Source organism: Alnus glutinosa, chromosome 2 (genome assembly GCF_958979055.1).
Source record: "Alnus glutinosa chromosome 2, dhAlnGlut1.1, whole genome shotgun sequence".
In the NCBI taxonomy this organism is placed as follows: Eukaryota; Viridiplantae; Streptophyta; class Magnoliopsida; order Fagales; family Betulaceae; genus Alnus; species Alnus glutinosa.
Window position 1 is genome coordinate 27,538,456 of NC_084887.1, and position 13,731 is coordinate 27,552,186.

Below are 13,731 nucleotides of genomic sequence, written 5' to 3' on the forward strand. Positions count from 1 at the left end.
AAGGATACTAAATTAACAAACGTCTGAAATTGAGATATTCACGTTTTTAAACATCTCACTTAAAGATATTGAACTAGCAAACGTCTCACCTAAATCTTAACAGAGTACCTTTAAATGAGACGTTTAGAAACGTTGATATTTTAGTTCGAGATATTTATTAGTTTAGTATTCTTATCTCAAAACGGCGTATAATTCGATACTCTTTTGTCAAGTTATTCCAATAAAAAAAGAAATTCCAATCGAAACTCTTAGAAAAGAAAATCTGTTGAATGCAAAATTACCAACTTTTGACACTCAGATGGATTAATCAACACTTAGAATGTAACATAAGTGTAACATGCACGAGGAGGTCCAAAAACTATGGATGCAATTTTCGCATGAAGTGCCATCATGATACATAAAATGTGTACGATGCTTGCGTGGCGTGTGATCAATTGTCAAGGTTATGTATTAAAGGACATAAATTTTTTATAAATTAGTTTGTAAGAAATTTTTTACAACCTATATATAAAAGTGGTATGTGGCCGTTAAGTATGTGAGAAGTACATATTTTTTTATTAATGCAATTAAAAATATTAATAAAAAAAAATGTGAAAAACACATGCTATTAAAACAACATATATTACTCGTATGTCAAAAAACACATATCAATTTTAGATATGGCTCCTAAGAAATTTATGTCATGAATTGAAAATTGAAAATTAAAACCAAAACACTAAGACCTAAGGACTCCCGTACATGCACTTCCCCTAACCTTAAGCACTAAATTGTAGTCCGAGTTGATTTACATGTTTGGGATTTCTTCTTTGCAGGTTCCCCCCACATTTTCTGCCCCAATTGTCACCCTCGCTGCGTCTTCCAGCTTGTGGCATTCTTGTCTTGGTCACACCTCCTCCTTACCTCAAATTCAGTTGTTAGCATCTAGTGGTCAACTAGGTTCAGTTGACTTCAAAAGTTTTGATTCTATTTCTTATCAATTAGGAAAACAAGCTCAAAAATGATCCAAAACCAAATTTCTCGTACCATTAAAATTTTCCATTTAGATAATGTTAAGTATAATGGGCGGGAATATATATGGGATATCTTTTCTTGAACTTTTACACCAAAATGGCACCATTAATTCCTCGTTGCTTTTGTCCTTCTACTTTTCAATAGAATGGTCGTGTGAAACGAACACACCATCACATTCCAGACACTGTGAGATCTCTTCTCAACTCTAAATTTTTTCTTGAAATATTTTAGAGGGAAAGCTGCTTTTACTGTTTATAGTCTACACAATTAATCGGGTTTCTTCACCCACCATTCACAAGAAAACTCCTTAATTATGAGTTTATATATGGAAAAGTACCTAATTAGGCATCTCTTCGAGTTTTTTTGGTTGTGCGTGCTACGTCCTTACTTCCTCCACATGAACGCACCAACTTGGAGTTGTGTTGACAGCTATATATGTTGTTTTCTTGGTTATGGCATTGAGCAAAAGGACTATCGATGCTATAACCCCATAACCAAACATCTTTGAATCTCTCATCATGTGGAATTCTTGAAACATAAGTCATTTACTAGTCTTTCGCATTTTCCGCATACCTACTCCAATTATTTGCCTATCTTCATTGATCTCTCAATTGCTTTGTTTCTTGAATCTTTTGATACTGTTGCAGAGAATTCAAGCTCCTCCATCGATCCTTCCATGGCTACTTCCACTATACCCGATGCGTCTAATGGTCATCATGTTGCATCACACAACCTAGTAGGGTAGGAGACTTTTTGCTCTTGCTATTCTTCATGAACCTCACTCTATTCATGAGGTAATGCTAAGGTATAAAGCTATGTTTAACAGATAGTAATACAACCAACAATCCTCTTGAGACGAATGTCAAGCTTCTTGCCACTCTCTACGGGCAATTGGTTGATAGTCTTATCTATCTCATAGTATCACAGCTAGATATTTTCTATGTTATTCACTTGCTTAGTTTATGAGCACACCTCAATCTACTCATTATGTTGTTATTCGTCGTATCTTGCGCTATGTCAAAGGAACTTCGTTTCATGGATTTAACTTCTCTTCGCATTCATCCCTTGAGCTACGCACCTATTTCGATGTAGATTGTGCTAGTGATTACACATATCGCTGCTCCGCCACTAGTTGCTATTTCTTGCTAGGGACTTCTCTAATTTCTTGGCACAGTCAAAAATAGTTTGTTGTCACACAATCCAACATTCAGGCTGAGTACTGTGCGCTTGCTAACACTAATTCTAAACTTTTGTGATTATGTTGGCTTTTGACAGATAGACTATTAGTTCTCCCATTCATTGTGACAATCAGAGTGCTATACATATTGCCCATAATGTTGTTTTTTATAAGTATACCAAACATATCGAGATTGATTTTTACTTTACCAGGTTTCATCTTTAGCAATGCACCTTATGCTTAGGATCAGTCTCCTTCGAAGATCAGCTTGCTTACGTATTCATGAATTCACATCCAACTGGTCGGCTTCATGATCTCGTTTCCAAACTCAAGTTGGGTTCGACACCTAAAGTTTGAGAGGAGATGTTAGGATATTATCATAACTATGATAGAGTATTTTTATAATATTATCCACATATCATGGTAATATTCCTTATTCACTACCGTACTTAGCTACTCCAAATTATTGTAAATAAATTAGCATGATTGATTGATCTGTGCTTATTGTATTTCTTTTTCTTCTTTTTTTTTTTTTTTTTTTTTTTTTTTTTTTTTATTAAATACAAACGGAAATCAAACACAAGCTAAGGCACTAAAAAAGATGAAAGCGATTCCTTTCCAAAACAGATAGGAAAGGATCGAAAGTGATAGGTCGAATTGGGAATGCAGCTAGATGAGAATCTAGTTGCGGCCCAGTTTGCTACATGATGGACACAGAAGTTTGCACTTCGGTTAACGTGACTAGCTGACCAGCTAGTTGTTGTGGGAGTATCAGAGAAAATATGGGAAATAATAGAGGAAATTCTCCAATCTTGTGTGAGATTTGGATTCTGAAGAGACAGCGTAACAACCAGAGAGTCACCTTCCAAGATGAAATGCTGAAGCTTTAAAGATAAAGCCAACTGCCAAGCAAGAAAAGCTGATGTGGCTTCGCCAAAAACTGGAGAACAAGGAGGGCTAATAATAGTAGAACAGCCAATAATGGTTCCTTGAGAATTCCTACAAACAGCTGCTTGAGCAGAAAATTCCAGACAAATCGCTGTATCATAATTAATTTTGTAGAAGTGGGGAAATGGCCTTTCCCAAACCGCAATCTTTGGCACAAGCTTATTGGTCCATGCAGAATGATGATGCTTCACAATACAGTTAATAGTGGATGATATAACAAGAGCATTTGGCACTATATCATCATGAAGCGCTTTATTCCTTGCCAGCCAAATTTGATCACAAGCCACCGTTGCAAAAATTTGAAATAGGTGGTGGTCAAATGAAGGAATACCTATCTTCCCCGGGTGCAGAATTAAGTCCAACCAAGACTCCATAGAAAAAATTCTAATAGCAAGAATATCCAAAGCCCAAAAAGAGTTCCTCCAAACCACTCGAGCTATAGGGCATGAGAAAAATAAATGAAGAATGGAGTCAGTACGAAATGAGCAAAGTGAACAAGATGTATCTATAGTAGAATTAGGAATAGAAGAAGAAATGCGAATCTTCGTTGGTATAATGTCCCAAATCATTTTCCAAAGGAATAAACGTAATCGATGATGCATCTTCAGCCTCCAAAGGCTTTTCCACTTAGAAGCACTCAATGGAGAAAAAGAAACCCCTCGAGATGTTGTAATATGGTGATGCATAGATTTTGTGGAGAAGTTGCCTGAAGATGAAGGAGTCCATAGAATAGAATCATTTATGGATCTCAACCTAATCTTCTGAATTTCTGACACCGAGTGCGGCTGGAACAAAAATGTTAAAATATCCAAATTCCAAGAACTGGTAGATGGATTAAACAACTCAGCAATGGAAAGCGGATATAATGAATTGAGAGAAGGAATACGGGCCTCCGGTTTAAAGCCTAAAACTGTAGGAATCCATGGAGAAGTCCAAACCGATAACTGACTGAACATAGATGGTAGATAGCAAGCACCAGAAGCTAGTAATGGAACAATGGCTTTAATGCTATTCCAAATAAAGGAGCCGCTACTGAGTGGGCAAGTCAAAAGGTTCCCATACTTTATATATTTTGCTTTGAAAATAGAAACCCACAAGCTATCATGATCAACTAGGAGCTTCCAACCCAATTTAGCTATAAGAGACAAGTTGATATCTTTCATTAAACGAAACCCCAATCCACCATTATCCTTCGGCTGACAGAGAGAAACCCAAGACTTAAGAGTTAAATTCCGAGCTTTATCCTTAGGAAAACCCCACCAGAAATTCTTAAAAGCAATATCCAACTTATCACAGAATTTATCCGAAAGTAAGAAAGAGCTCATAGCATAAGACGGAATAGTAGAAGCTACCACCTTGATCAGAACTGACTTGCCTGCCTGTGAAAGAGTTTTAGATTTCCATCCTTCTATTTTCCCATTGACCTTATCGAGAATATCAACAAAGGAATCATGTTTCGACCTGCCAAACAAAATAGGGAGACCCAAATGTTTTGCAGAAGCAGGTGTCAAAGCAAAGGGAAGAAAGGATCCAATGCTAATCCGAGTAGCTGCATCTGTATTCTTACTGAAAATAATACTTGACTTTGAAAAATTGACAGACTGACCAGACCAGGAGCTGTATTTATCCAAACAAGTCTTTATAAGAGAGGCTTCAGAAGAAGTAGCAAAAGTAAAAATAACCAGATCATCCGCAAACAGTAAATGGTTTAAAGAAGCATTGGAGCGAGAAATCTTGAAACCACGTAAACTGTTATGAAGCAAACGAGAAAGAGCCTCAGTTCCAATAATAAATAAGAAGGGTGAGAGAGGATCACCTTGTCTTAATCCCCGAGATGGCCGAAAATGGCCAAAAGAACTACCATTTAACAACACTGAGAATGAAGTTGTGGATATACAGATTCTAATCCAATTGATCCATATGTCATGGAATCCCAGCTGTTTAAGGATAGCAAGGAGAAAGGGCCACTCCATTTTATCAAAGGCCTTCTCCATGTCAATATTTATAGCCATAAGACCTCCTCTTCCACGCTTATGTTTAAGGGTATGGAGCATCTCATGAGCCAAAATTGAATTATCCTGTATAAGACGACCTGGGACAAAAGATGTTTGGAACGGAGATATAAATTTATGAAGAAGTGGCTTCAACCTATTTGCCAGAAGCTTGGAGATGATCTTATAAATAATATTACAGAGACTAATAGGTCTAAATTGTTGAACCGATGAAGCTCCAAGTTTCTTTGGAATAAGTGCAATGAAAGTATGGTTCTGCTCTCGAAGCAACTGGTTATGGCTGAAGAAGTCCCCAACTGCACTTAAAACAGTGGATTTGTATTTCTATTCTAGCCTCTTTTCACTCAATTCTCTTAGCATATCGTTTTCTTCAGTCATGAAGGTAGCTAGGCTTGACGTGCTAGATTGAATGATATTTTAGATCATATCAAGCTTTAGATCTATCCAATAATAACCTCCAAGAATATTTCCACTTTCTGTGGTTGAACTTTGTTCTCCCCTATCCTTACCTCCATAAAAGTGCAAAGTGCTGTCCACTTTTAAAAGCGCAAAATGAAAAAAGTCCGTTCTCCTTTGAAAACCTGCCTTCCACTTCCACATTTGAGTACCTCCATGATCCTAGTTTGTTTCTTTTTCAACTCAATTCCAAGACCCAAGAGGCCAAGAGTCTTACATGGATGAGGCTGTTCCAAAAAAGACTGATATTACGACAAATCACCAGTTAAGTTGACTAGAAATTAGAAATTTAATTATTTAATGAATATTTAACCAACACTAACTGGAAACATGTACATAACCATGTTGAAAACATCCTTTTCCTTAAGTACCTTCACTGCTCAGAGGTGACAATGACACCCAACTTTTCTTTTGTTTGAGCTTTTGGTTCTTTTGAAAAACCAAAATGATTTCACCTCGAATATAGGCATTCAGATGAAGAATATCTCGACCACTCTCTGCCCTCTGCTGTGTGCATGTACATGTAAAACTGGTGGCATAATTTCACATTCAAGAATCTTTGTCTCATTTCTTCTTGACTAAAGAAAAAGAACTGATCCCTGATAAATGACACTGCAAAATAATAAATGGATATTCCTCGTCTTCAAAGTTAGGATCAGAAAAAAAAAACCCTTCTCTTTTATCCTTTATGGGCATTAAGCTTTTATTTGTTTCCTTTCCTCACAGTCACAGGTTTGCTCTTTTGATTGCAAAAAGTGTCATCTAAATGGAATATGCTATCTGGGAGGAGGGGGAGAAAGCTAGCTAGCTTCCCCCCCCCCACTTTTTTTATTATTATTTTTGTTTCATAAATGTGCTCATTTGAAGTCCAATGAAAAGATAAAGAAGAACTCAAAAAGGGGAATTGTACTTGATTTTAAAAATGAAAAATTTACATGCATTTACAAGATAGAGTCGCATGATCAGGAAGAGAAAGTACAAAATTACCAAGCATGTATGTCATTAATTTAGACCAATTAGATTGGGAAAATACATATCATCAGTACTAGAGCTTTAGCAATAAATTGTAAAACTCTAATCTGAGAGATTTTCTTTCTCCTCTTCTTCTTCTGCTTCTTCTGTCACTGAAGTCAGAACGATGGAACAACTCCATATCCAGTTTCTGCCATTAGTGTTGTGGAGAACATCTGATCCACTTCAACTTCTACATCCGTCCTCTTCGCGAACCGGCCTTTGATCCGCGGTCTGGTCTCTGCATATGCCTTCCTTGAAGCATACCTGATTGTTTTCTCAAACTTCCTTGTCTTCTTTTTCTCTCTGTATCTTAGGACCCTCGCCTCCCTGTCCAGTGGAGTTAGTTGGGGGGGAATCTGCAATGGCGGTCCAGAGAAAAGGTCAATTGTTCCTTTGGGAGGTCTTGAATGAGAGATGGAGATATCACTCATCGATGACTCGGGTACGACGCCAACATCCATCGATGAAACAGAGACCTAATTACATAATCACAGAAAACACTCAAGGTTACTAATCTGCATAGGAAGGAGATTTGGCATGGACTTTTCACAAGCCGAACAGTTTCATAAATATTGCTGGGTTTTATTGATAATAATTTTTTAATTATATCTTATAGACTAATTATGTGAAACAATAACTTTGACCTGGGTAATAAGTACGAATCCTCTGTTAGAGCTCAAGTCATTATCAGAAGTCATATTAAAATCAAAGATGAAGCATCACAACAATCTTTCTGTCAGGAATATTTCCCAATTACAGGTTTACTTTTCTAAAGGGAAAAACTAGCTTATGCTTCCCAATTAGAAGCATAAACTAGTAATTCTAACCAGCAATGTTTATCTATAAGTGAAGGTTATTTGAAACAGAAAATATACTGTAAAATATGATATTATGATGTAAAACCCCCATCCAACTTTATGACACGGAACAAAAGGGAAAGAAAGCAAAAAAGTACTGAAACGTTTATGCTACCGGATTCCATCTTTTAAAGAAGAAATGCTTAAGAAAAGAGGAAAAGAGCTAATAAAGTACAGGAAAAATATCAAAAGATTCCCCTCAGATTTCAACCTGTAGAAGCACTGCACATACACCTTAGCGTATTTATCCTCTGCCTCAGCAATTCAGCAAATGATATGAAAGAAAACTAGTCCATGACCAGGTACAAAGGCAACCTCGCAAGAAAACTGATCATTCCCAACTCATAACTTTTGCATATTCAATAGCTAGAAATTGAAGTAATTTGAGATAATATTCATGCATGTACTGAATTTTAAAATTTAATGAATATATGACTAAGAAACATGTGGTGATACAGAGATTTGTTAGAATTCAAACTACAGATTCAACATATATAGATGTAGCAAAGAGTAGCTTACACTGTGACTAATAGAACCATGGTAACTGTAAGCAGCTTTTGAGGACTCGAACTCCAAACCCAACTGAAAATCCTGTTGTTGGTGGTGATGCAGCTGAGGCTTTGCTTCTCCACACTGAACTGGCACAACACTGTCACCCCCATAGCTCTTCTGGGGAACACTATAAAGTTGCTGCGGCTGGTGGTGGTGGTGGTGGCTGTACTGATCATTGAACTGATTCTGATCAGGACATGAATTGTACTCCACAAGGTCCAAATACTCATCAACTTCCCCACCAAACAAGAACCCATTGGTCTGATTGTTACTATTCTTCACAGGGTTGATCAACAGCCACGATGCGGCCTCGTCTTCATCTTCCTCATCAAAGGTCTCATCCACGTCATCCTGGGCCAAGAACCCGTCCACAGGGTCAGCAGCCGGCGCGACTAGCGAGCTCCCGGAGATGGGGAGGATCGGCACGCGGTGGTGGCGGCGCGCGAGCGGGTTGGCGGAGTGGATGTCGGCGTCGCAGGCGGTGCAGAGCGAGGCCGCGTCGGCCTTGCAGAGGAAAGCCGCCGGGGCGCGCTCGCACGACTCGCATACCCGGACGCGCTCGTGGCGCGACGCCACGCGGTTCGCGGCGTGGACCCGAGCGTCGCAGCCGGTGCACAGGTAGGCCGAGTCGGCCCGGCAGTACACCGTGCAAGCCGCGGCCCTGCACGTGTCGCATACACGTGCCCAGTTGTTGCCACCGCTACCTTTACCACCGCCGGTAGTCTCCTCCTTCAACATCCTATCTCTTTCTCTCTGCTTATCTCTCACAGTGGCTCTCAGCCCTTTTGTGAATGCGAAATTGCGAATGGAGAAGGGTGGTGTTACTACTAACTACTGTAGGCAGCCGAGAAGGCCAAGTGGGCTTCCTGGGAGGGGAGAGAATCCTGTGGTCGACACGTGGCACAAATTTAATGGACGAGAATGGTTGTTACATTATCGTTGTGGTTGGCTTGGCTCATGGCTGTGCTTTAGTGTGGGCCCCTCCCCCGATGGTTGAGTCAGAGGTTCTTTGTGGGACCCACCACCTTTGCTACTGCTAGCTCCGTGGCTTAAACGCTCACCCCTCACCCATTGGCTTTGGATAACACACCTTCTTTTCTTTTCTTTTTCTTTTTTTTTCTTTTTTAGCAAGTAGATTAATTTGTAATCTCTTCGTCAATCATTATTATTTTTTTAATTAAATAAATTATATTTTATTGAGTAATACTAATTAGTATATTACTATACAATTGTGATACTAATAAGAACTAAAAAAAAAATATTCTAAAGTTAAATTTACACATGTAAAATAAATGCTAAAACAATAAAATTAGAATCACTTTATCTAACAATAGCTCAAGAGCCCTTCAAAAAAAAAAAAAAAAAACAATAGCTCAAAGAGATTTTGATCAATAATTGTAGTTCACTTGCTAGTTTTCCTTGTGAGCCAACTTGTGAATTTGGGGTCCACTTTTTGAGGTTCTAAAGAGTGGGCATATACACGTGTCAAATACGGAGAATAGGTTTTGATTTGATGACATTTAAGAAAAAGTAATGATTGAATACCACACAAATATATAATTATTTACCACCTTACTTATGTAGCAAGGTGGTCTCCCACTACTTTTTGAATTTTTTTTTTTAAAAAAATAAATTAAGGTAGAGGACCACCTTGCCACATAGGCAAGATAATAAAAAATTGGATCTTTAGGTGGTATTCAATCATTACTCTTTAAGAAAAAAAACAAAAAAAAGAACTCGGACACGTGAATACCACGTGGTGGTGTATCCGTTTCGTCTACTAGCTCTAGCGGTTCGACACTAATAGATAAAACAGTTGTGCTTTTTTTATTTTTTTTAATAATTTACTAAATACTATAATTCTTTACGTGGGTACTTAGAAGTTTATATATAGTTGAGACAATTTATTTAATCATGCTTGCTAAATATTATTATCCTAGGAACGACATTGACATGTACCTGTAATCCCAATGTTCTTTCATGACCACAGATAACTGTAGCTATCGTATAACCACCATATCGGCGATCAGCAATCACATACTCTGCATGAACTGCTCATAAAGATACCTAAGAAGAAAGAAAGATTAAGGTATGTAGTACTATATATGTATGCTTAATTTGTACTGTATATATATATATATTGGTAATTAATTACGTTGTATTTGTTGTCGGCATGGCAGTGCAAGTGGTTGGGATTTTTGTTTTAGTGGTGTTCCAACTTCCAAGCGATGAGTTGACAGTTGATGTTCATAATCAGTAAGTGGGATTTGTTTCTCACTATGACAAACAGTTTTCATATTTACTAATGTTTCTCTAACACGTTTTTAAAGAGAGGACCAATGTTATATATATATATATATATATATATATATATATATATATATATATATATATATATATATATATATATATAAATTGGGTTATAGAAATATTCATTTAATCTAATTTTTAAAAGTTTAATATATTTCTTAACATGTGAAAATAGTATACTTTTTTAATAGCATGTGCTTTTCACATACTTTTTTTTTTACTAACATTAATAATAATAATAATAATAATAATAAAAACATATATTTCTCACATATTTAAAGGACAGATAACACTTTTAAAAATTGGGTTGAAAGAATTTCTACAACTAACCCAATTTGTATGAAATTTATATTCATGCTAAAAACTATAGTTTTATTTCATAAATATTTCACAATGATGACATAGCAGTCTCAACCAATTATTGAATTTTTATTTATATTTTTTGTCAACAACTTCTTATCCAAGAGTTGGTTAGAATTATCACGTTAACATTGTGGGATCATTGTGAGATTAGATTGTGGTTTCTAGCATTACTCTTCAAAAAAATTGGATAAAGTTTCCTTCAAATTATATAGGAAGAAATTCATTTAATTCAGCCTATTAAGTTGATATATGTCTCTCTTAAAGTATTGATTAAGTAATTAAATTAACATATTTCTATCAACTTAATCTTTTGGGATAAATAGTAATTTAACATGGTATCAGAGCCAAATGTCTTGATCGAGTTTGAACCTAAACTCCGTCATTTATCCTAATTTCAATTAAATATTTCACGTGTTGGGTCTCACCTATTAAAATGTAGGTTGAGCTCACACGTGAGGGAGATTATTAAAGTATTGATTAAGTAATTAAATTTAACTATTCCTATCGGCTTAAGCTTTTGGAACAAGTAGTAATTTAACGTCCTTAAAGCATATAATATTTACATGTATTTTTGAAAATGCATGTAAGACTCACATGTTCTATTAATTTAATTAAAAATGCACTTGAAAATTATGTATCACGTAAATGTTCTAAAAATATATGCCAGTTTAGTTGACTAGATTGACAATTTTATTTATTTATTTTTTAAAAAAAAACTCCTTATCCTTTCATGATAGATTGAACCCTTTTAATTTTATTTTTGTTTCCATCAAATTCAATCTGGTCAACTTGGTGTCTCGGAAAGTACACCAATTTCATTAGATGTTGGGGATCGACTAGATTAGATTGTTTGCACCTGATTTTCAAAACTTTCTTTGTATGCTGGAATTACAACAAGAATATTATATAATATTAAGGTACATAGAGAGAAACCCATGCACATATATGTACTCCACTCTAATATACCTCGGTGATGTATACTTATAGTGTATGTATCAATTTCATGTATATATGTATGTATGTATGTTATAGGTGATTGGATAAAGACGCGATTTGCATGAAAATACTCCACATATATTGCTTTCACGTACGGACGTGGTTAATTGAGGTGATTACGGTGTGTCGGACTCGTTGAACCACAAGCTAGGCGTGGGTAGGCTGGGTAGCCCCACTAGCCCCAGCCAGCGGACAACAGGTCAGCATCCGACCGATGCTGACTTGTCTCACTTCGTTTGCGTTTCCTTGTCAGAGTCATTGCTCACGTGGAACCGATTAGATCTCCACCAAGGCAGAATGACAGCCCTAAATAATTGGAAATTCTTCCAGCCAACAGGGGACCGCCACGCAAGACGCGGTTAGATTAGGATGCACCTCCACCACAAAAATTGACAACCATAGGGAGCTCATGCAGGATCGAGCTGCTTTCTGAACATCTATTCCCCGGCCCTCATGTTGGCTTCGATCTGGGGTCCATTGAAAAGGTTTGTTTATCCCGAAACTGCTGCATGCCAGCTGATGTGCCATGGTCTTTCTTTCTACCCCATCCAATAACCACCTAGGATCCCAATTCGACAAACTTTTGTTTTGCATGTGCAGCCGGCCTCCATTAGCCCTTCTTTCCACGGCTCTATCCCCTACCATTAAGGTTATATTTAGGACATTTATATTGGGCTAGCCATTAAATCCATGCTTTATCTACTGCAAATAGCGAGGAGGATCGGAAGTGTTTAGACTTTTCCAACATGTAGTTGTCAGTTTGTAGATGGTGACAATAAGCATTGAGAGACTGTTAGGACTACAGCAGGCAATGCAAATACTGCATATATATTCACCAGCAGATATTGATATTCCTTCGGCATTGATAGGATCGATCAGAGGAAGAAGAAAAATGGAAGACGTTTGCTCAAACAAATCCAATCTAGAATGCTGGGAAGCACATGCAGCCAAAGGCACTTCAAATATCATTAATCATATGAAAACAGAGGAACTTTTGTGTTAAAACATAATTTCGTCATAATATATGCAGCGAAAAATAACCTAGACACACCTTTGATCATATTTGTTCAAGCTGCGCGCTCTTGATTTGAAGGAAAAATCCCATCAACAAAATAGCAAAACAGAAAATAATTTAGACATTCTTCTAGCTATGTTTGTTCAAGCCTGTTCTTGATTTTGAAGTAGAAAACCCCAGCAAAAAATAGAAGAAGAAAATTTTTAGAGAGAGAGACTTCTTCTAACTTATGCCTAATAATATATTTTATGTCCATATTGATGGAATAAACGAGCTCTTTATTGATAGGACAGACTAATTAAGAACCCTCAATTATAATATTACATTAAGTGTTCCTCCATCGAGGTATTAGAATTCAACTCTAATTAGGATCTACAAATAATTTCCTTACTTTGGAATAATTTATCAAACACCCTTAATTTGTGTTTAATTAAACCACAATAAATCACATGTGGCGTATGAATTACGCTTTAATGTATTATGAAACTTCTTACACTAGTACTCTTATTCGTCGTCGACGAAATTCTATTTCTCTTATTCAGACTACGAATGAGGGGTGGATCACTGATCGTGCTGATATTGGTAATTCTTTTGTCACAAATTTTAAGACTCTGTTTATTTCTACTAATCCGGTTTTCTCTCAAGAGCTACTGGACCTTTTTAATCCAGTCATTTCGAAGCTTGACAATAATCTTTGTTGTGCTATTCCTACTAAAGTTGAGATTTATGATTCGCTTATCAGTTTGGGTAAGGAAAAAGCTTCGAGTCCTGATGGCTTCACAACATTATTCTATGTCAAATATTGGGACTGTATCAAAAGCGCGGTTTTGTTGGCTATTGGTAAATTTTTCGATTCTAATCAACTGCTTAGAGAACAGAACCATTATTTTATTGCTTTGATTCCTATGCGCTTGGAGGCTTTTGCGGTTCAACACTTTCGACCTATTAGTCTCTATAACATTATTTACAAGATTATCTCTAAGCTGTTGGCTAATAAACTAAAGCTTCTTTTATCCAAAA

At 36.7% G+C, this 13,731-nt stretch overlaps 2 protein-coding genes across 3 annotated transcripts; both read right to left on the reverse strand.

Annotated features, from left to right (window-relative positions):
- Nucleotides 1–2,772: 2,772 nt before the first annotated feature.
- Nucleotides 2,773–5,748, reverse strand: LOC133860436 (uncharacterized). Its single transcript, XM_062296047.1, has 2 exons — nucleotides 5,604–5,748; nucleotides 2,773–5,444 (listed from the first exon to the last, which is right to left on the reverse strand). Exons 1-2 carry the CDS (start codon nucleotides 5,746–5,748, stop codon nucleotides 2,773–2,775), a joined length of 2,817 nt encoding a protein of 938 aa, XP_062152031.1.
- Nucleotides 5,749–6,484: 736 nt separating this feature from the next.
- On the reverse strand, nucleotides 6,485–8,861 carry LOC133859146 (zinc finger protein CONSTANS-LIKE 2). 2 transcript variants are annotated; one of them, XR_009898712.1, is made up of 3 exons: nucleotides 7,995–8,861; nucleotides 7,687–7,802; nucleotides 6,956–7,094 (listed from the first exon to the last, which is right to left on the reverse strand). XR_009898712.1 is itself a non-coding variant. In XM_062294465.1 (2 exons), exons 1-2 carry the CDS (start codon nucleotides 8,763–8,765, stop codon nucleotides 6,735–6,737), a joined length of 1,131 nt encoding a protein of 376 aa, XP_062150449.1. In that variant the 5' UTR covers nucleotides 8,766–8,842; the 3' UTR covers nucleotides 6,485–6,734. The 2 variants fall into 2 exon arrangements, 1 of the variants encoding a protein (XP_062150449.1); XM_062294465.1 differs by lacking the exon at nucleotides 7,687–7,802 and having other exon boundaries at nucleotides 6,485–7,094; nucleotides 7,995–8,842.
- Nucleotides 8,862–13,731: the final 4,870 nt, after the last annotated feature.

What these genes read in the sequence shown, in the direction of transcription:
- LOC133859146 (XM_062294465.1), bottom strand. Translation starts at nt 8,765, where the DNA reads ATGTTGAAGGAGGAGACTACCGGCGGTGGTAAAGGTAGCGGTGGCAAC. An exon ending in ATGGTTCTATTAGTCACAGT is followed by an intron (nt 7,095 to 7,994) that starts GTAAGCTACTCT and finishes TTATGTAATTAG; the next exon opens with GTCTCTGTTTCATCGATGGA.
- LOC133860436 (XM_062296047.1), bottom strand. Translation starts at nt 5,748, where the DNA reads ATGTGGAAGTGGAAGGCAGGTTTTCAAAGGAGAACGGACTTTTTTCAT. An exon ending in AAGTGGAAATATTCTTGGAG is followed by an intron (nt 5,445 to 5,603) that starts GTTATTATTGGA and finishes TTTTAAGTGCAG; the next exon opens with TTGGGGACTTCTTCAGCCAT.